The sequence below is a fragment of the Mustelus asterias genome, chromosome 15 (genome assembly GCF_964213995.1).
Source record: "Mustelus asterias chromosome 15, sMusAst1.hap1.1, whole genome shotgun sequence".
Classification (NCBI taxonomy): domain Eukaryota; kingdom Metazoa; phylum Chordata; class Chondrichthyes; order Carcharhiniformes; family Triakidae; genus Mustelus; species Mustelus asterias.
The window spans coordinates 79,416,282-79,440,299 of NC_135815.1; the positions used below are offsets into that span (position 1 = coordinate 79,416,282).

Consider the following 24,018-nt stretch of genomic DNA (forward strand, 5'->3'; position numbering starts at 1 on the left):
ATGCTCAGCTTCTATACACCAAGACTGCACCCCATCTATTTCCACCTGAGTAGGCAGCAGGTAAAGGGGGTGAAATCAGATTCTGAGGTGTGAATTTTTTGAGGAGCATGACAAGATGATATTACACAAGCTGTGATGAATGGGAGGTCAAATTTCGAATAAGAAAATCTCTTAAAATCTTTGCATGGCAGGTTGGCATTCACTTTGTGCGAGATACCACATGCCTCCTCAAGCTGATGAGAATGTATTTTAAAGTCCGGAATACAAAAGGTCACTTCAAATACTTTATTTCTAAGGAGCATTTCTTTGCACTTAACTGATTAGATACTACTGCATTAACTGGTGGCACGGTGGTTAGCGTTGCTGCCTCACAGCGCCAGGGACCCAGGTTCAATTCAGGCCTCGAGTCACTGTCTGTGTGGATTTTGCACATTCTCTCCACGTCAGCGTGGATTTCCTCCGGTTTCTTCTCACACTCCAAAGATGTGCGGGTTAGGTTGATTGGCCATGCTAAATTGACCCTTGGTATCAGGGGGACTAGCAGGGTAAATACATGGGGTTATGCGGATAGGCCCTGGGTGGGATTGTTGTCAGTGCAGGCTCAATGAGCCAAATGGCCTCCTTCTGCATTGTAGGGAATCTATGATTATAAATTTGGTCAGCTTGACAGCTGGGATGAAACAGACTGCCTGACAGATGTCTTTCAATCCTATTGTTAAAGTTTCATTTTAATTGTATGTGCAATCACTGTTTTGACTCCTGTGAATATAATTGAGCTACATTTTGTAAATTCGTTTGTTTCTGTGTGTCTTTACAAAGGAATTTGAATGTAATTTCCAAGCATAGCTCTTTTCCCAGTCAGCTGTCATTCAGATGTTGACAGTGACATTGCAGGCCAGAGCCTACCCGGCAGCAAACAACTTCATAAATGCATAAGTAAGGGTCAGGCTTATATTGCCTGTTAATGCAGCTTTATTTTCAATCCAAGGAAAATCTGTCCTTCAAGATAAGATGTTAGACCAAGGCCTCGTCTGCCCTTTCAGGTGGATGTAAATAATCCATTGACACTATTGAGAAAAAGAGCATAGATATTCTCTTGGTACCCTGTGTTAACTGTATCATAATTGACTATATAATTGTACCCTGGTGATGGGCATTAACTAGGGATTCACTTGGGTTTCTGTATCAGAGCAGACTGAAACTGTAGTTGTTACATTAGGAGATGGATGTTTGTAATGTGTGTTTCTGTAAATAAAAACTTGTGTAAAATGTGTAAAATTTAGACTTCATTTCTATCCTTCACCTCATTATTTGGCTAATGCTTATTCCTCCATCAACACAGATAATCTGATCATTTACTGTTAGTGGGACCTCGTTGTGCACTAATTAGGTACATTTTTTAACATTTCAACAGTTGACTACACTTTAAAAATCACTTAATTGGCTGCAAAACATTTCATAAGGTCCCAAGATTGTGAAACGTTCTACTATATTTAAATCAAAGTTTGTTGCATTATCAAATCTGCAATTACTGTACATTGCTTTTTGTATTTAATGATGTTAAATTGCACACTGATCATAAACATTTCTCATAATTATAGTCCAAGTTACTATTTGATAATAATTATTCTTCCCCCTAACTGAAGTCGAGGAAATCGTGTAATGACAAATAATATATCCAATTAAAGCCCCATGGTCTTTCCCGTTAGCCCTGCATACTCTCCTTTTCAATAATAGGGATAGCCAAATCGCTTTTGAAAGTTACTATTGAATTTACTTCCACCGTCCTGACAGGCAGTGCATTCCAGCTTATAACAACTCGCTTTGCAACAAAAAAAAATCTTGCCTTTGGATTTTTTGCCATTTACCTTAACCCGAGGTCCTCTGTTCATAATAATGTTGATAATGGAAGAAGACTGGAGTAATTAATTCTGTCCCTCATTTTTTTAAACTACACTCCCAATTGAAATACTGATTTGCAACTTACTCCCAGGCAACTGCTGCATTGTATTTCTGATCTTCACACAAGAAGCCAGCTCATAGAAATCGGCCGGGAGAAGTTTTATTTCTTTTTTAAAAAAGGGTTCATCTTACAAGTTCAATTATTTAGTGACTCTTTCCAACCTGCCTGCTTGAAAAATGGATGCCCAATTCAACACTTTTTAATCTTAAAATGCGGGAGGCGTGTTTCCTCCAAACGGGTGAGAGGTTGGAGGTTGTAGCTGATCAGCTGATTCGAAGCGGTGGGAGTCGCTGCAAACAATGTACTAAACTGGGTGCCTTTAGAAAAACCAAAACACTGGAAGGCTGAAGTCTGAGCGCTCTGCTTTCGTGCAGCTGATCTCCACCGGTCCCATTAACTCCCATTCCCAGCGCTTCGCCTTCAGCCCATCTATTTTAGCCCCTCTCTCTTTTATTCTCCCCTAAATAAAGGTGGCTCTTCGCGTTTTCTTTTTCTAGTAATGCGAAGGAGGAATAATTCCCTGACAGTAGAACATGACACGACCGTCACGACCCTACAAAAGGACTCGGCACAGTCTTCACCAAGATTGAAGCACAGCCAGAAAGCAGCACCCAGCAAGGGAAGGGATAACGACCTCGACACAGACGCAAAGACGGGAATGATAACTGGTTATCGGAGGTAAGACCAGCGCTTCTCTGCGTGGGCTAGTACTGAATAACAGAGAAATCCATACTGTAGTTGTGATAATGCGTTCGAAATCTGCCTGGTCAAATCGGGTGAAACATTAAAGGACCGATTTCTAGAATGCATAATAAGCCTTGTCTCCTTCGAGTTGCAAGTGTAGGGCAATAACAAGCAGATAACCTTTCTGGATACTGACACAGATCTGGCCGTAGGTTTCACATGTGTTTGAAGGTTGAATCAGCTTTCCTCAAAGACGGAAAAGGTCATTTTGAGGAAAAAAAAGAAAAATTTACTTTGGTTGGGCAAAAACGGTCAGAATATAATTTGACAATTGTGTAATTAATTGCACTGCCCTTTAAGGGATAACTCGGTTAATCTCCCAAGAATCCAAACACCTATCAGTGAGGAAGATGACTAAATGGCTCAGAGGATAAGCATCCAAATCTTGTTTACTGCAATGGAATTGTCGACCACGGTATACATTGTGCCACCGTTGTTGGTTAAGTTTAACATTTTAAATAAACATTGTGTTTGTATACTTTGGAAGATTTATAGCATTTCTAATAATTCCACTATTATCCGTAGATGCAGAATTAAGTAACTGAAAAGTTTCAGTCTGATAGTCATATTCAATTTAAAATGTTGACACCACCATTTTTTGGCCCTATTGTGATGTTCATATCAAGAAGAATGGCTTAATCCTCGATTAATGCCACTCATACACGTTTATGGATTTGTGCGAATGACATGGATTAGGATATTTCTCCTATTTCTTGCCACCCCACCTATCCTCCCCTTTTCTCCTCCAAAAAATGCCCTGAACAGGTACAGAAAATTATCAAAAAAGTTTAATAGAATGCTGGCCTTTTCAGTTAGAATACAAGGGGAAGTTTTGCTTCAACTTTCACAAAGACCTGATTAGACTACACTTTGCATACTGTAAGCAGTTGTGCCTACCACACCTTATGGTATATTGGCTTTAAAGTGAGTGCAGTGTAGACTTACTAGAACACCCCCCCCCCCCCCCCATATGGTTAAATTATGTTGGATTGCACCAAGTAGATTCCAAGTATTTGGAATCTAGATAAGGAGTGATTTAATCAAAGTTTTTAAGATATTAAGAGGAACATGTAGGGTAGATAGGAAATAAAAAAAACTGTTTCTGTTGGTTAGGGAGTCAAGGACTAGGAGGTAATGTCTAAAAATTAGAACCAGACCATTTTAGAATTGAAATTATACATACTGGGTGTAAAAGCTTGGAATTCTCTTCTGCAATTGGCATTGGATGCTAGATCAATTGTTAATTTTAAATATCAAATTATAGATTTTTATTAACAAAGGTATTAAGGGACATGGGACAAAGACAGATTTATGAAGTCTTGTTGAATGACAGAACATACTTGATGGCCAAAATAGCTTCCTCGTATTCCAAGTTGCTGAGAGGGAATAAATTTAGGGATAGTACTGAAAGCAAGAGTTTTCAGACAGTTGGATTGCTTTGCCATAACTGGCCATGAAAGTTGTCAGTAATAACATTTAAGAAAGAAATTCATATAGTTAAATTATTAGGAAAATAGGAATTGCTTGTAGATAGATGCACAAGGTCCACCTACTTTTGTTCCTATCATCCTCATAGTCCTATGGAATAGCAATAGTGGAGTTGTTTAATCATTGCAACCAATCTACAAAAGACCTAGACATGATACAGGAAAAACTCCAGTGCTGTGGAACTTTGGGAACCATGGGTGCAAAGTTGTCTTTTTCATCTTGACTGTGCTGCGCTTGCCACTTGTTTTATGTCAAATTACTCCTAAACTATCCAAAATGTAATTTTCTAAAAAATATTTGATTTTTATTTAAAATGAGGCTTAAGAGTTGGAGGCTCCTCAAATTGGGGCTCACTACATACTAGCTACAGTATACCTTGCCAAGCTTGATGCTATAATTTTGCTTGCCTGCATTAATGTAACCTCCTTAAAATAGCTTTCAGAAGATTTAATAATCAAGCCACTGGATTATTTTTATGCAAAGAGCTGATTGGTCCTGTGCTGATAGATTACATTCAATGCTTATTTTACATTATAAGCTTGTTACTTTTTTTTTTGTTAGTAGTTTCATCCTATGCACAGAATCTAGTGTATACCCTAAATCACTTTTGTGATTTGCTTAATTGCAGGAGAGGGAAGAGGAAGCATGCATTATACCACTATGCTTTGTCAGTATTTTCTCAGAGGCCCATGTCTCTCTATCATTAAATGTTGACAAGAAAGGCATTCAAATTGTTGAAAGCATTCTTTAAAAATCATTTGCATTATTCTGATTTGTTCAATAAAATTTGTCCCTGTAGCTACTTAGTATTACAGAAAGATGTTAGCTGGAATGTTCCCTTAACCTACAGTGCAGTGATACCATGATTAGTGAGCTGGAGCAAGAGCAGCATGCTGATCAAAAGCAGTTGCTTTAAATGCCATTTGCACAAATATATATTCAACACGCTAAATGGGTTTAACTTATGACTTGGTGTCATCACTTATTTTTGCTGAATGCTGTTGGTTGAGAAAATAGGTAGGTTCGAGGCGAGGGGAAGATTCTGTTTTCATCAAGATGAATGATATGAACGGGGAGCGTGAAACATTTTCATCCAGTGCTATATTCGAGTACTCCAAGGTCAGGTACATACAATTGAAGATTAAAACTTTGCCTCGCTACAGCTGTGTGCCTTATCCCCAGAGCAGCATCCACAACTGCACAAGTGTGAATTTCATATTTGATCCTAGCCAATGTTTGTCTTGACGCTGAAGAAATTATAAAAAATAGATTTAATTGAATTTACATAGAGTTGTGTGTAATATGCAGGAGAAAAACAGGCTATTTGGCCCAGTGTGGATTTATGAAAGGGAAATCGTGTTTGGAGTTTTTTTGGAGGATGTAACGAGTAGAGTAGATGAGGATGAACCAGTGGCTGATAAAGTTCCATATAAGAGGCTAGTGTGAAAAATTTAAAGTACATGGGATTGGGGGTAATATATTAATGTGGATTGAAAATTGGTCAGCAGACAGGAAACATAGTAGGAATAAATAAGCCTTTTTCAAAGAGAGTCCGGTAGGGATTAGTGCTTTTCACAATGTACATCAATGATTTGGACTAGGTATCCTAGTACACCAGCCATTGAAAGCAAGCATGGAGGGACAGCAAGCAGTTGGGAAGGCAAATGTTGGCCATCATTGCAAGTGTTCTTGTGTACAGGAACAGGTATATTTTACTGCAGTTGTACACGGCCTTGGTGTGCAGCTTTGGTCTCCTTATCTAAGAAAGGACATACTTGCTGTAGAAGGAGTGCAGTAAATGCTCACCAAACCAATTCCTGGGATGGCAAGATTGTTGTATGAAGAGAGATTCGGTTGACTGCGCTTGTGTTTGCTGGAATTTAGAAGATTGAGGGGGGATCTATTTGAAATGTATAAAATTTGAGCACCACTGGACAGACTGGATTTAGCGATGCTGTTTACTTCAGCTGGGGGGGGGGGGGGGGGGGGGGTGGTTTCTAAAACAAGGGGGTCACAGTCTCAGGATACGGGTAGATCATGAAATGGTCTACCCCATATCCTGAGACTGAAATGAGGAGAAGCTTCACTCCAGAGGGTGGTGAACCTGTGGAATTCTCTACCACAGAAGGCTGTAGAGGCCAAGTCACTTAATATATTTAAGATGGAAATAGATTTTTTCAGACTTAGCGTCAAAGGGCATGGGGAGAGCACAGATATATGGTGTTGAGATAGAGGATCAACCATGATCATATTGAGTGGTGGAGCAGGCTCAAAGGGCCAGGTAGCCTACTCTTCCTCCTATTTTCTGTGTTTCTAATCAGTTATGTTTGAGCCTGCTTCCATTTCAGTTATCTCTATTCACAAAACTTTCTATTCCACCTTTCTTATATGTCTACCGAGCTTCTCTTATATACTGTACTGTTGGCCTCAACTACCCCCCATGGTAGCAGGTTCCATATTCATGCCATGTCATGTTGAAGATGTTTATTCTGAACTTATTTGATTTCTCAGTTATTATCTTAAATTGATGGCCTCTGATTTACTCTTTCCCCCACATGTGAAAATCATCTTTCTCGGCAGGGTTTTCTCAGCCCCGGCATGACAGGCTAGTAGGTGGTTGGCCCGGTAATATGGCAGGGGTTACCCTATTGCGTGGCCCTCTTCACCCTCCTGTTCCATGTCTTTTTACACCCTGATGAGCCCGCTGTTCATTTGGATGTTGCAACCTCACTCAAGCTGGCTTAACCCGTTTCCCTCTGTGTTTTCCCCCTTCTCATTTGGAGCACTCAAAATCTGAGTTCATGACATCTATTGTTATTTAAAGCACTCACCTCTCAAGGTCTATTAACCCCTGGCTGAATGGATGAATTGCATTTTGGCGTTTCCCTTCCATTCTTCTGCCTCATGCTTACATACACTCAGCAGAACCTCCAGGGCATTACTCCCATGTTTTACTGATTCTTGTATTCCCAGTATTGCAACACTGCTACTCTTAAATGAATGACACCACCAGCCAACACTGAGCTGCCATTGCACTCTCGCCTCCATACAATTGCTGTGAAATTTTGAAGCACTGTGCTTCACACATTGAAGCAGAAGCCTGGCTTGTCCCTGCTGCTGTTGAAATATCCTGGACAGTGGTGGGCTGCAGGGTGATGAGCACACATGGCAGCAGCAAACAGGCAGTTGAACTTGTTAACAAGTCAACTGATTGCAGTTTTGATGAGGCTTTTAAATGTTACCTGGATGTGTGTGAAACCATTACTTCAAAGACTCTCTTGTTTGGCCTCTCTCTGTCTTCTCAATGTATGAAACCTATGATCCCAGTGTTGACTGCCCTTTAAATTTGACGCCTCCGTTTCAGCTGCCTGGACTTCCCACCCACCAGCTGCTATTGGCGGGCTCCCAAGCCTGCCTGCGGTTAACTGGACATAGCTTGCAAGGTCTAGTTTCCTGTCCTGTTGCCTGCCCATGCAACCATTGTGCCTGACACTGGGACTTTCTGTACAATGGTAAAATCCACCCTCTGTATCTACTCTGTCAAAACCTTAAGTACTTTGACAGTTTCTTGGGTTACCTATCAGTCTTCACTTTTTAAGGTAAAAGAAACTCAATTTTTTGGTTTCTTAATGGGTGTATCCTTGCAGTTCTGGAATAATCCTTATAAATATTTTTGCACCCTCTTCATGAAGTACCTCTATCATCTTCAGAATATGGTGACCTAATAATAATAATAACTGGAGTTATTCTGTGCTCTGTACTTCTCCACTTTTCAATCCGGCCCCTCTAGAAATAACCTCTTGGTTTGTTTTTCTTTTGGTGTTATTGATATGTGTTGCTACTTTTTAGCGATTTGTGCTCCCAGATTCATTTGCTCCTCTACTCCATTTAGTTTCTTATTTCCCAAAAAATATGTAACATTATTTCTCTTGGATAATGTGAGGTATTATATCTTTCCATGTTGAAATTCATTTGCCAATTACAAACCCATTTGACAAGTTTATTGTTGTCTTGTCAATGGTTCTCACCCTACTTTCTGTTAATTGTTTCTTTTAATTTAATGTTGTCCTCAGATTTAGAAATTGTTTATAATTCTAAAGCCTAGATTATTACAGAATATTTACAGTGCAAGAGGAGGTCATTGGGCCCATTCTACCTAGTCCTACTCCCCTGCCTTATCCCTGTAACCATGCGCATTCTTTCTTTTCAGATAGAAATCCAATTCTCTCTTGAACACCTCAATCGAATTTACGAACATATGAATTAGGAGCAGGCCCCTTGAGCCTGCTCCGTTATTCAATAAGATCATAGCTGATCTGATTGTACCCTCTGTTAGAATGTAACCAGTGACAACTTTGTATAGGATGTAATGCGACCAATGGGAACAAAATGAAAGGGTCAGCTGACACAGTAAACCATGGAACCAATTAGTGATGTAATAGTCAGCTGGCCAGCTGATTCACTATAAATAAGGAACTATGTAGAATTGTGGAGAACTTGGGAGTGGCCCAGGGCGAGGCCCCAAGTTTGGAGTAATGATGTTTCTTTATTAAACCCTTTCTTTGATTTATAAGTTGGAATAAGTTTTGTTGTATTTTCATTAGCTGCATTTTGAAGAGTTCCTTCTGAAGAAACGCCCTCAACTCCAGACTCCCATTATTCCCCCCCCCTCCCCCCGATAACCTTTCACCCCTTGTTGATCAATAATCTATCCAGAGGCCAGAGAGTACGGCTAAGGTTAAGTGTAGTGTCGACATGCTGTACTTGGTTGAAGTCATTAGGTTACATTTTAGCTTCATTTTGAAGCAATTTTTAAAAGCGGCATCTCGGCCTTTTGGCTAAGATGCAAATGAAATCAAGCCTTGGAGGAGGTGCAATGCCTATTCCAATCAGCTTGGATCATGTAGGTCAAGCCCAAGCCAGGAGGTGAGAGCCCTGTCTTGCACTACCCTCATCTGCACACCTAGTCACCTCCTTGAAAAGTTTGTTAAAATGATCTCTCTTTGACAAAGCCATGGTGACTATCTTTGATTAATCCTTCTCTTCCCGTTCTGTCCCTCAGAATTTTTTCCAATCATTTCCCTACTGCTGAAGTTAGATTTACTGGCCTGTACTTTCCTAGTTTTTCCTACTTCAATTGAATAATGGTACCACATTAACTGTCCTCCAATCTCCTCTCCTGTGGCCAGAGAAGATTTGAAAATTGTCAGAGCTGCTGTAATCTCATCCCTTGTCTCCCACAGCAACCTGGGATAAATCTCACTTGGGCTTGGGGATTTTAGGCCTGTTAAAACTGTTAACATCTCCTCCCTTTCAATGTTAAGTTGTTCAAGTAAATCGCAATGCTCTCCCTGATTTCTATATCTACATCGTCCTTCTCCACAGTGAACACAGATGGAATGTACTCATTTAAAACCTCACCTACATCTTCTGGCTCCACACACAAATTGCCACGTTGGTCCCTAATGGGCCCTACTTTATCCCTGGTCATCCTCCTGGCCTTAATATACTTATAAAACACCTTTGGATTTTCCTTTATTTTTGACCCTGTGATGGAAAATGTAGAGTGAACAGGTAGGTTCTGATGTCCCTGGTGGCTGAAAATCCTGCTGTTGCTCATTGTCTAGCTTTCTGCATGAACTAAGGCCACCTCCAAGGCCACTTGTACAAGGGAATAGAGCATCTCTGATGTATATTAAAACTTTGCAGCAAGTCAGTGCTTTCAGAGGGATAGGAGAAACTTAGCAAATGGTTTCTATTTCTATTTTATATATGACCATTTATTATATTTATATTTGCATCTTCCTAATTCATTCCCATTTGATCACAGGGAAAGGCGAACCTGATCAAAAGAAACTATGCAAGACTTAGAAAGGAAAGTGCGGGGGGGCGGGGGGGGGGGGGGGGGGGGATTAGCATGCGAGTTATTCCTCCTCCACAAAGGGCGAGTTCTATTTGCTGCCAGATTGCGTGAATTTTTTGTAGGCATGTGCAGTGCGGATTCTGAAAAAGCAGTTAAATTGATGACTTTGTTTTAATCGAGAATAGCTCTCAAGCAGAAACTGCTGCATTTGCTGACACTTTAGATTCCATATACAATCAATAATAAAAAGCTACAAGTACAATCAGTATCCACATTCTTTGGCAGGATTTTATTATTGTGGATCAATATTTTTCCATTACTGATGCCCCCCTCCAGCCTTCTGACATTCTTTGGTAGAATCTTCGCCATGCCAGGACAGTTCAGGGATGTTGTCTCAAGTACCACTGATGGAATGCTTCTCTGGCCTGTAACCCATACTGATTTATAATTCCTGTTTTGAATAATTCAGACTAAAGTCAGCCCGTCAGCCATCTAGAAAACCGTCACATGAAGCTATCTTTCCAAAAGGAGAAACTATTTTTAAGCACGAGATTATAGAATTGGAGTACTGCACAAAAGGAGGCCTGTCTTGTCTGTGTCTACTATCTGCAAGAGCAGCTCCCCTACTTACAGACCCCTGCCTTTTTAACCTGCCCTGCAAGTTTTTTCTCTACAGGTTAGGTTGGGGAAGGAATGGGGAGGTAGATGATAACATAATGGTAATGTCACTGGACTTGTACTCCAGAGGCCCAGGCTAATACTCTGGGGGCATATGTTCAAATCCTGCTATGGTAACTGGTGGAATTTAAATGTAATTAATAAATCTAGTCTTGGTAATGGTGAACTTGAAACTACAATTGATTATTAATAAAAAAAATCTGATTTGCTAATACCCTTTAAGGAAGCAAATCTGCCAACCTTGCCTGTATGTGACCCCAGACCCACAGCAATCAGGTTGACTCTTACTGCCCTATGAAATGGTAATTAGGGATTGGCATCGAATGCTGGCTTTGATAACAACACCGACTTCCCATGAAATAAATTTTAAAATTATCTAATATTCTGAAGAGCTTGGTTGAATCTGCCTCCACCACAATACATTTCAGATCCTAACCACCTGATGTGTTGCAAAAAAAAAGTTTTCCTCAGTTAATCAATTTTTCTTTCACCAGACACCGTAAGTCGGAGTACTCTGGTTCTTAATTCTACCAACAGGAACAATATCTGCCTCTCTGCCCTGTCCAGATTCTTCATGATCTGAAAAGCTCAGTTAAATCTCCTCTTACTTTTCTTCCAGGAGAATAGCCATAGCTTCTCCAATCTATCCATATCATCGGGAACTATTCTTATGAACCTTTTTTTAACCCTCTCTGATGTCAATACATCCTTCCTAAAGTGTGGTTCCCTAAACTGGACACATTACTCCAGTGGAGTTTAGACCAATGTTTTATACAGGTTTATCATAACTTCCTTATTTTTGTATTCTACGCCTCTATTAATATAGCTCAGAACCCTGCTAGCTTTAATAAGCTTTTTTCAGCTTTCCCTACTGCCTTCAATGATTTGTGCACATCTCTCCCCAAGGAGTCCCTGCACCCTCTTTAGAATTGTACCCTTTTATATTTGGAGAGTCAATTAGCTCGATTGGCTGGATAGGTGGTTGGTGATGCAGAACAACACCAAAAGCACGGGTTCAATTCCTGTACTGGCTGAGGTTATTCATGGAGACCTGCCTTCTCAATCTTGCCCCTCACCTGAGGTATAGTGATCCTCTGTTCAATCACCACCAGTCAACTCTATTCTAAAAGGGAGAGCAGCCGGTGGTCATCTGGGACTATGGTGACTTTACCTTTACCTTTTTACCATTTGTATTGTTGCATCTTGCTCTTCACACCAAAATGCATCACTCCACATTTCTCGACATTAAATTTCATCTATCACTTGTGCTCCCATTCCACCAGCCTGCCCATGTCCTCTTCAAGTTAACCATTGACTTCCTAACAATTCACACACTTCTAAATTTTGTTTCATGAAGTCCAGGTCATTAATAAATATGAAGAAAATTTGAAGTCCTATCAACAACTTCTGGAGAACCCCAAAAACCTTTCCTCCTGTCTGGGGAAACAACAGCTTACAACTATTGCTTCCTGTCAGTCAGCCAACTTTGCATCCATGTTGGCAGTGTCATTTTTTTATTCTATGGGTTTTGACTTTGCTGACAAGTTATCGAATGCCTTTTCAACATTATTGTACTTATCCATTGCAGTATCCTCGTCAACCCTTTCTGTTACCTCAAGTTAGTGAAGCGCAATTTGTGTTTTAATTAATCAACATTTCTCAAAGTGACTGTTAATGATGTCCCAAGTTATGGCAAAGCCCATATGATTGTTAATCAGGAGATTCATCTTGCACCATGCTCTTAAGAGATGGTGGAATATTTTGTATGCATATGTCATCAAAATGTGAATATGTACATCTTAGCATGTTTTTCAAACTTTCCAAAATGCTTTTACTTTCAAGTGAATTGACTCAAGTAGCAAGCACAACGTTAATGCAATGTATGACTAGTTGTGATGGAGTGGTTGAAGAATTAATATTGGGGAGGATGGCGGGGAGAACTCCCTGCTCTACTTTTCCCACCCATATGGGCAACGAAACCGGAGAGTTATGCTAAACTGAATTATCAATCTAGATTATGTAGCCAATTTAAAGAATGATCTTTGGATCTCCTGAATAAAGAAATAACGTTTATTTATGAAGCATGTTTTGTGACCTCCGTATGTTCCAAAACACTTTAGTCAGATCAAAATAAATGTATTTGTTATTTTTTTAAAGGTCTACCATTTGAATTTCAGGGGCTCCATTTTATTTCTCACCTTGTCTTTTATTAGGTGATACAGTAATGTAGCAGCATTACCTTCTGTATTTGTGTCAAATTTTTTTCTTCTTTAGCCCAAGATAGCACAAATACCAAAAGAAAGATGCTAATATATAATAGCTCATTCAATCTCAAGCCAAGGATTTAGCAGATCAAAATAGTATGCTAATCATGTGTCAATGCTAGATTAAAATCTTATTTTGCAAAGTAATGTCTTTATTTGGTAACACATGGTTGAGCAATTTACAATAGTAAACAAAGATCAGATTGTTTGATGCAATGAAACAGAAATCAAATAGGCGTGAGCTGTTTTGTTAAGTTAGTAAAAGGGCAAATGAATCTGCATGGTTCTCTTCTCATTTCTCATTGCCTCTGCAGTCCCCACCCCCATCCACACTACCACCACACAAAATTAAAATGTGACTGACCCCTCCACTGGCTGCTGTCCCTGTTCTCTGCAGGTCCTCGGGGTCTATTCCTGCCCTTCTTTCTACTTGCCTCAATCCTTTTTTGTTTTTTTTTAAACCTAGACCTCATTCTGGTCCCAGAGGATGTTGAAAGTTTGGTTCAAACTGGTTGTCACCGTCCTGGCGAATGTTCAGGTTGAATGGGTCATTATCTAAGATAATTACTTCTGCTCTTGCTGCTCCTCCAATCATAGCTTCTGTCTCTGCATGGAACATCGTGAGTGAACGAGAGGGAGCATATCATTGAAGGAGATGGGGCAGCAGCATGGCAGAGACTGAATTTGGGAGTGGAGGAGCAATTCTTCACATCCTCCCACACCTACTGACTGCTCCTCCAATTAAACTAGATATTGTTTTCCTGCTCCTTGTGCGTTCATAACTTCATAACTGGACCAGAGGAACCACAATGGATGGAACAGGGGTGACCTTTCTTGAATTTGTTGCCCTGTCATCACCTTTTTGTGGGCTACTGGTAGTGTTCTGGGTCAATTTTGTCTGCTTCCCCCATTTATTTTGAACCCTTGAGTCAGTTTAAATCCTATTGAAGTATGAACACTGTTGGAAGAAATGACAGTGCCAATTTATGTTGTTTGTGATGAAGGATAATATTGGCTAGAATACCAAGGTGAACTTCCCTTGCTCTTTTTGAAATTGTACCATGGGATTTTTTCCGTCCCCCTGAGAGGATGATGGCACAGTGGTTAGCACTGCTGCCTCACAGCGCCATGGACCCGGGTTCGATTCCCGGCTTGGGTCACTGACTGTACCTGAGTTTGTACATTCGCCCCGTGTCTGCGTGGATTTCCTCTGGGTGCTCCGGTTTCCTCCCACAGTCTGAAGGACGTGCTGGTTAGGTGCATTGACCCAGACAGGCACCGCAGTGTGGCGACTAGGGGAATTTCACAGTAACCTCATTGCAGTGTTACTGTAAGCCTTACTTGTGACTAATTAATAAACTTTAAAAAAGAAGGAAGATGGGGGTCTCACTATGACATGTCATCTGAAAGATAATATCTTCATTATTGTACTGATATGTAGGCCGAGATTATATGCTCAAGTATTTTTATAGAACTGGAATTTACGACCTTCTGACTTGGGTGTATGCGCACTACCTCTGAGCCAGAGTTGACACCTAACTTAGAAGTGAAGTGCTACCACTGAGCCAACTGCATACGTCCTTTAAAAATTGACTAAGGCCATGAGTATTCCATTTATAATCTGTGTATGTATCTTCAATTTGTAAAAGGTTAAGAACATTTAAGTTTAATAGTCCAAAACGCAACAAACTAGATGGTAATTAACAGTTTAGAATCATAGAGTCTCTACAGTGCAGAAGGAGACCATTCGGCCCATCTAGTCTACACTGACAACAATTCCACCCAGGCCCTATCTCTCTAACCCCACCTGTTTACCCCACTAATCCCCCTGACACTAAAGGGGCAATTTAGCAGGGCCCACCCATCTTTGGAGTGTGGGAGGAAACCGGAGCACCTGGAAGGAACCCACTCAGCCACGGGGAGAATGTGCAAACTCCACAGAGGCTTTAGACGGGCTTTACTTCCAGTTTCAACTTTGGAAGCAGTGTGCGCAGACACGGACCAGGCATCTGAAGCCAAAACCGATGCTGTGTTCCCATTTGCTTAAGAAGGCACTTTGTTCCCCTGTTTCACTTGAGTCCTTGAAACAGATTAACTGTTCTCAAAGATTTGAGTGATGTTTCCAGACGACAGTGACTTATTTCGTTCTCAACAAATTTTCCAGTCTAGAGGGAAAGGACACGTCAGCTCTTTTCCTTCCCTCCTCACCCAAAGGAAGCCAGCCTCAGCGTGAAAGATTTCAGCTGAATGAACTGGAAGAATTGATTTTTGTTAATACCGAGTTTCTTTGTAAGTTGTCAACAGATAAATTTACTAAGCGTTCCAGCATTTTTCCCATTTTTAAAGCACATAAGGTTGCAAATTCTTTAAAAAATGGTCTTCTGGAGTAATGGTGTGTACCTCTAAACAGCTGCACTATGTTTAAAAAGAAAGGCAGTTTACAAGCCTTCCCATGTTTTTAAGTTTCATTTACTTTTTTCCTCTCTCTACTGCCATTCATTCTGCCCCATCGTAGTTGGAAAGTCCCAATCTGACCTTGTATTTTGAGGTAATTATCTTAATTAAGTTGTTTGCATTTTGTATTTAGTTCTCCATGGCCAACCTAGTAGAAATCCAATATGATCCTAGTGATCTAATGGAAACCAGAACGGGCTGTGCCCGTCTAGATCTGATTCAATTTCTGTATATACAAAGTGGAGTATCTTAATCAGATGAAAGCTGATATGTCCTGAAATGCAGTTCTAGAAAATTTGACCTGTCAACATGTTAAATTGCTATTTTCCTTTCTTTAGTTCCCAAATGCTTTAATTTACAAATTTCTAAGAAATTATAAAACCCTATTCCCGTTTTTAAATGAATGTGTATATAGAATTACCATTAAGAATGAATAGCATCAAATATTAAACTATTAACTCTTGTACAGTTAAACATTAAAATTCTTCTGTCAGATCTGTAGTAGACTTTGAGATATTAATATGCCATTTTAACAGCTTTGTATAACAGTGCTTCTGAACTCATATTGCACCTTTGGCAGAGCACCAAGTTGTGTTGTTTAGCATACACAAATGGAATAATAGCTGGCTTGGATTGTATTACATGGAGATAATGGATACCCAGGAGGGATTACTGTTCAGTAATTCCGTCAAGGGAATTCAGGTGGTATCGTAAATAACATGAGTGAGAGATTAGCTGACAACCTTGAAGTAGCTGCTGTGGAGCAGTTTAAATAATCTGAGAGATGTACAGGCTAATGAGGTAACAATTTCAGGTAGGAATAGATCATTGATCTGTTCAGCTTACCCACTGAACTTCCTTCAAGGTGCCCTTGATTTATTCCCAAGTCTAATAACCCTAAATTCTATACTTGTCAACGGGACCTTATTTGGTTCCTTTCTGAACTGCAATCCCTGGTTATGTTGTTTCATGTGTTTACCAACCTTTCTGAATTTAAAAAAAAATATCCTATCATTGACAAAACTGTTCTTATTTACGTTAGGAGGAAAGGTTCTGGAACATTTCAAACTGATCTCCTGCAAAAGGCAATTGAGCCAAACCCCAGAATATTTTATTTTAAACCTTGGAAACTCTATCTTTCAATGACGCTAATGTAATTAAGGGGCTCATATCACATCATGACCCACAAGAGTAAAGGTCAGACTGTTTGTCATTTTATCTGAACCCCATACAGATTGGGTATCATCTCAATTCCGATAATTTCAAGTGAACTTTGATTATGTTCTGGGTCAGATTTTCTACTTGCATCTGTCACTGCAGAGCCATTTGCTGTACATTCCTTGTCCTTGGGCTTTCAGGCAATAAAATGATAAGCTAGTAGACTCATTCATTTGGAAGAATGTATTTGTAAATCTTTAGGTCCATTTTATATTATGATATAAATACAGGGATTTCCATTCGAGTTTGTCGTCTTTTAAACAGCTATATCCAGTTCAGATTTATATCTCAAAAATCTGAATTCGGGAGAAACTTTTTTTTTGAAAAAATGGTTAAAATGTAGAATCTGCTGCCACATGGTTGAGACAAATAGCAAAGATGCATTTAAGGGAATACTCAGATAAATGCATGTGGTGGGGAGAGAATGAAGGATATGCTGATAGTGTAGGGAGAGGCTGGTGTGGAGCATTTACTTTGGAATTATGGATCTGTTGGCCAATTGGACTGTTTCTGTGGAGTAAATTCTGTGTACTCACATCTTGGGTGGGAGGGGAGGGGGCGGGGGGGTGGTGGTCGGTAAAATTCAACTTAGAAGGGGGCATGAAGGAGTTGCAGTTGGAATGGATGCCCATTTTACATCTTGCCTGGTTTTTTTCCCCATTGACTTCTGTGCGAAAAGGGTGTATGATGGCTAACTTGCTATTGGCGGCTCTGTTCCTTATCCACCCATCAAGCTAAATTTCAACCCCCTCATGCCCTGTTTTCATGGTTTTATCATCTGTTCTCTCCTTGTTACTTCATGCCATTTATGTGTTGCTTTTAGTCCTTGGTTCCTTTCCTACTCTGAAAGAACTGGCCAGCTCCATTACTTCCTTGGTAGCATTGGGATTTTACCAGATATGAAGTTGTGTACCTGAACCTGGCTTGATTACTTTCAATATCTTATCAGAATGTCATGCAGGTTAATGTAAAGAAAGGCTTGCATTTATGCAGCAACCTCGGGTTGTCCCAAGACGCTTTACAACCAAGGAAGTACTTTTGAAATGTAGTCACTGTTTTAGGAAATGTGGCAATCAAGTTGTGCACAGCAATCTCTCTCAAACAGCAATGTGATAATGATCAGACTTCTATTTAAGTGATTACTTTGAGCGATTGGACTGGACCTAGAGGAAAACAACATTTCTTGTTGTCTTGTTAGTCCCATAGGATTTTATTTATGTCCACTTGAAAGCACAGACGTGTCTTTGGTTTAACATGGCATTTCTGACAGTGCAGTATTACCTCAGTACTCAACTCGAGTGCCAGCTTTAATTATTTCAAGTCTCCAGAATGAGGCTTGAACCAACGCATACTGACTCAGTGAGAATGCACCTACTGAGTTAAAAGAACATAAGAACTTGGAGCAGGAGTAGGCCATCTGGCCCCTCCTGCCATTCAATAAGATCATGGCTGATCTTTTTGTGCATTCAGCTCCACTTACTGCACTCGTGAATGTTAATGGCTGATGCTTCTGTTATACTTTAAGTTTATAAGGATGGAGATTTCAAACTGAGTAGGCCTTGACACAATGGTGGCTCTAGTTTCCCCTCATGGGGAAACTAGAACTAGGGTATACCTCCTGAAAGAGTGGTGGAGGCAGAGAGAGAGACATAACATTTAAGAGTATTTAGATGTGCACCTGCGATCCCAAGGCACACAAGGCTATGGACCAAGTGCTGGAAAATGGGATTAGAAGAGTTGGGTGGTTTGTCTTTGGTGCAGACTTGATGGGCTAAAGGGCCTTTTTCTGTGCTGTAGACCTTTATGACATTTTAAAAATAAGTAGTCTCCCATGTAAAATGGAGATGAGGAAGAATGTTTTTCTCTCAGATTGTTGTTTAGTCTTTGGAATTCTCTTTCATTGAGAACAATGGGTCATTGAATATATTCAAGGCTGAGTTAGGTAGATTTTTGATCTACAATGGAGTCCAGGATTATGAGAATAGGCAGGAAAGTAGAATTAAAGCCTCAATCCAATCAGCTGAAATATTATAGATTATGGAGCAGGGCCAAAAGTCCTACTCCGGCTCATTTCTTATGATCTACCATTATGATTTAATTTATTATTGTCATATGTATTAGCATACAGAGAAAAGTATTGTTTCTTGCGTGCTATACAGGCAAAGCATACAGTTCATAGAGAAGGAAACAGAGTGCAGAATGTAGTGTTACAGTCGCGGCTTTGGTTTTAATGTCTCAAATAAACTATGAAAATTGACTGGAATGTTAGCATAAATTGTGTTCAAATCCCGCATGTACCTTCAGGTCTCACCATTTGGCTCAAAGTGTGTGAAAGCTGCTATCTGAAAAGGAGATGGAATAAATTCAGTCAACTATAGACAAATTAGCTTTACTTTAGTGGTAGTAACAATATTGGAACCCTTACTGTGATTAGGAGATTTGATAGAGGCATTCAGGATCCTGAGGGGTATGGACAGGGCAAACAATGGGAAACTTCCCACTCAAACAGAACATCAAGAACTAGAGGGCACAGACTCAAAATAATGGGCAAAAGGAGTAGAGATAATGTGAGGGGAAAATATTTTCAGAGTGACTGGAGTCTGGAATGAACTTCCTGAAAGTGGGTAGAGGCATGTTTGATTGAGGTATTCAAAAAGGAATTGGATTACTATGTGCAAGGTTACGGGAAGAATGCAGGGGAGTGGGATTAGGTAGAATGCTCTTTCGGAGAGCCAGTGCAGACTCAATGGGCCAAATGGCTTCCTTCTAACCTGTAAAGCTTCAGTAATTCTGTAAATCTCTGGCTAAATTAGAATTAGTAGGGATTCACAGTAATTTCATTGCAATGTTAATGTAAGCCTACTTGTGACACTAATAAATAAAACTTGTAATGAATGCAGCATTTATTAATTGCAAGCTTTTAAAATAATCATAGGTTCTGTAATATGTAAATTATTCTCTATATCTTGTGAGCATCCTAAAGCACTACCTTATGGTCCCTCTTCCTTTCCCAATATTCAAGGTAGGTGCTGGGTATGGGGTCAAAACCAATTCTATCCCCACTATTCATATGTATAGTTACCAAGAATGAGCCAACTGAGGGCTGGAATATTGTTTTTTTTACCTCTGCCTGTATCCCTGGGATACTGAGCTGATTGTATCTCAGCCTGAATCTGTAATTGAGACTGAAGCCTTCCTGGTGTCACATCCCCAAGACATGAAAGAGATCATAAGCTGTTAAATCAAACATTACCTTTTTGCTTTTTTAAAAAGTGGACTTTGCTGAACCAAAAGATGGTAGCCACAGATCATGTAATTCACAAATTCATGACAGGACGCAAATCTCAACCTTCACCCTTGTGAAATCTCTCACTTCTCATTGTGAGGACACATTACAATTAATAAAGCCAGGGACCAGCAGACATGTCCCCAGCCAGACTATAACAAAGGGAGAGTAATTGAAACTCCTTAACCCTGCAGAGGCACTAAACACAAACATTTATCTCTGAAAGTAAACAATGGATTTTGCTCAGAGAAACTGCTGGTTAGCTTGGAACTAACTCATTAATGGCCCTATGTCACATGGTCTAAGATCCTGGCCTTTGGAAAGTTTTAAATATATTTTGAGACCCGCAACTTGTTTAAGTTCCAGCCTGAAGACATCAAAGCAGGACTCTAGGCTGACCAAAAATCTGCATCAAGCCTCCTTGAGCCCTGTTTCTCTGGAAGATTCCTGCCAAATAGACCAGCCTCTGTATTCCAACCTCATCTTGCTGTGTCATCCTCAACTTGAAAGGAATTCTGAAAAATCCTGCTTCAGCTAGCCGAACTTAGCTCCTCCTTGAAGGAACCCTCACTTGACTCTGACATTTTGGACTCAGGCAATCATGTGAATCGATATCCACACACATGGTTCTTTTTCTTCAAGTTATTCAGAGTTTTAATACTCCTCTTTCCTATCTTCTTATTGTATAGTCATATAGAGACCTATAAGATAATGAAGGGGCTGGATAGGGTAGAGAGGGAGAGATTCTTTCCACTTAGAAAGGAAACTAGAACTAGAGGGCACAGCCTCAAAATAAAGGGGGGTCGGTTTAGGACAGAGTTGAGGAGGAACTTCTTCTCTCGGAGGGTGGTGAATCTCTGGAATTCTCTGCCCACTGAAGTGGTGGAGGCTACCTCGTTGAATATGTTTAAATCACGGATAGATGGATTCCTGATCGGTAAGGGAATTAGGGGTTATAGGGATCAGGCGGGTAAGTTGAACTGATCCACTTCAGATCAGCCATGATCTTATTGAATGGCGGGGCAGGCTCGAGGGGCTAGATGGCCTACTCCTGCTCCTATTTCTTATGTTCTTATGTGAAGTTGCAATCATTTCCTGTGTTTGACTGTGTGAACAAACTATCCTTTTGATTTAACCCTAAAGAGAGTTTGCTGCAAGTCACTTTAAAAATTGACCTCACAAACAGAAGGTACAGTGAAACAGGTCCCAGCCTATTTCAAAAATTTAAACGCCTCTGCTTATGGACAGACAGCGAAAAAATAATGGTTCAGTTTTACCTTTCTTTCTCCATGTATGCTAATCCTTATGGTGATAACCACAGTAGTGCATTACTGTGTAGATTATGCTATATTTTTGCGGTGATATTTTGGGCAAACTAACGCTACAAGTAACCAGTGTTTGAAGATAAACATTTCATTGTCTGATTAATTTTGTGAGCACTTGTTTAATTTGCAGATATGCATAATTTAATAATTGCTCATTATATGCTAACCTATTTAGCTAGAATTTCTTTTCATGGAGCTATTAAATCTGAAATTGAGATTTTGAAACAATACATTGCCCCTGTATTCATTTATTTTTGTTTTTAATGGTCGTTATAGTTGATTAGAATTAAGGAATGAAATAGGATTGCAGGAAGAAATTTCACTTTATTCACTATACACTGAGTACAATGTTTAGTTTTGTTTTTGAATGACTTTTTTCCTCCTTTTCCCACATTTTAGGCGATCACGATTGTTGTACAGAATCAAGAAGCTAGCTGTGTGGTTGTTAGCTGTGTACATATGCATTCCTTTCGTAGTAAAACTGTGTCCAGCCATTCAAGCCAAGCTGGTCTTCTTAAATTTTGGTGAGTATAGTATGATGTGCCACTGAGTAGCAATTCAGTGAATTTGACCACTTTTACCTTTTTTTATCACTTTTAGCAGCCTTCAGTGGCGTGCCTTCAGACATTTAGATCCCGAGCTCTAGAATTCTCTCCTCAAGTCCCTCTGCCTTTCTATCTGTGTCTATTCATTTAAGACCATTGTGTCTACTCCTTAATGACCGTTATTAAACCCCACTTCTTTGAACAAGCTTTTGGTCACCCCTCCTAAAGTCTCCTTTTTTGGAGAGCTGACAATTTTCTATGCATATGAGTACAGGCATGGGCTGTACAGGCGTAGGCTATTCAGCCCCTAGGGGTTTTTCCACCATTCAGTTAGATCATGTGTACCTCATGACCTTTTTGGCTTTTTTCCTATGAAATAAGCAAATATTGTTGAGCTGGCTATCTTTTCCCTTGGGAACTTAGTTCTTGCGCCCTTTTGAAATCCTCCTGTATCTGTTGGTTTTGTTCCCTTGTGTTCCCTGCTACTCCTTATGCTAATCTCCACACATTTCCAAAGCTAATGGAGTAGGTTTTTGATCAGAGCTCTAGTTCTGTATGTTCAAAATACCTCCAGATGGATAAGCATCACTATTTTGTGCGACATCTTGTAGATCTTGGTGTGACTCTTTAAGAGTCTGAGAGATTGTGTATTTGCCATTAAAATAGCTGATGGTTTAACATTCACATATAATTTTGGTGGATCCAATGATAAATGTCACTCTTTTTTAAGCAAATGTTGCTCTTTAGTATCTTCCACCCTTGAATTAAATAGTCACATTCCACTGTTGATGAATGGAAACCTCCAGTACCACTCACTTTAACCTAAATATACTTCTCAAAAGTGCACCCATGTTGATCTGCCTTTATAACGTAGATGGTTCTATTGCTCTATTCTATTTTTTTACAGCAAATGAAATACTTCTTTTTTGTTAACCAGCACAAGATAATACATCAGTGTTCCTCCCATTTACACAGTTACTTATAAGGGTTATTCAAAATGTTCATTTTGGATTTGAAATATTGTATAAGGGATCTTCCCATTAGTCCTGAGTTAAACAGACTAGGAAGGCCCCAGGTTTTCCCTGTGGCCAGGGCATAATGAACTGTTATCAGCTAAAACAGCAGTTGGATATAACTCCCCAGGGTTAATTTAATTGAAAACCAGCCAGAGTCTGTACTCCTGATTGCTATACAAAAGGACTAGGTCTGTTGCAATGCCCCCCCCCCCTCTCCCCCCCCCCCCCCCCCCCCCCCCCCCAACTCCTATGATTTAAACAACTCAGCAGATGCTTGCTGTAAAAGTTCACAGGTGAAGAGTGACCGTGGGATGCTTGAGGGAGATTACTGTCCTTGGAACCATATCATAATATGACAAGGAAGAGGACTTTATAATTTGGGGGATGTTTGGTGGGTTTCAAACTGCAACTTGTGGGACTTCAGAAAACAGGAAAATAAATCTTTTATTTTTCAGCAAATATCTTTCAGTGTTCACTGAAATAACTTTTATGACAGGAGCACAAATGTTTTACATTTTGACATCCAAAATATTGATTCTTTGCAAATGTAAATGTCTTGTGGGTACATCTTGATATTTAAATATTAGAAAATATCCAAATCATTTTCAAATGTTACAGCAAATATGGAAGTGTTAGAAAATGAATTAGCAGTTTTCTGCACAAGAGTGCATTTATAAAGATTTTGATTCATGAAGGAGATCACAAAGGGAAATCATTGTGGATTTGGGTGTAATTACATGCAAGTGCTTTGACATGGTCTTTACTGTTATAACACTCCAAAGTTTTCATCAATGTCACTTTCTTTCACAGTGCGGCTACCATATTTCATTGACTTGAAAAGGCCACAGGACCAAGGGTTGAACCACACGTGGAATTTTTATCTTAAACCTGAAGGGACAATTACTATTGGTGCTTGGTAAGTGAGCAGAGGCTGGTAGAAAACTGAAAGACTGAAGATGGTGGAAGTTCGTCTTGATTTCACAGATGATGAATAACTTGCTCTGGAGTTTCTAGTGATTTCCATTTTTGTACCAGTGTCAACTTTGGCTAAGTTGCTTGCATGCTCATGTGAGTCAAAAGGTTGTATTTGAATCCCACTCCATGCACCAGAACATGAAATATAGGCTGATAGTCCAGTGCAGAACAAAGCGTGTGCTGCACTGTTGAAACTTTT

The 24,018-nt window shown here is 39.8% G+C and overlaps 1 protein-coding gene across 1 annotated transcript in view; it reads left to right on the forward strand.

Annotated features, from left to right (window-relative positions):
* Positions 1 to 2,237: 2,237 nt before the first annotated feature.
* Positions 2,238 to 24,018, forward strand: part of abhd12 (abhydrolase domain containing 12, lysophospholipase) — a 120,485-nt gene continuing 98,704 nt past the window's right edge. Inside the window, exons 1-3 of the mRNA XM_078230210.1 lie at positions 2,238 to 2,641; positions 21,683 to 21,807; positions 23,655 to 23,760. Of these exons, the coding sequence (XP_078086336.1) occupies positions 2,463 to 2,641; positions 21,683 to 21,807; positions 23,655 to 23,760 (410 nt within the window). The 5' untranslated portion in view covers positions 2,238 to 2,462. The remainder of the gene's footprint in view (positions 2,642 to 21,682; positions 21,808 to 23,654; positions 23,761 to 24,018) is intronic.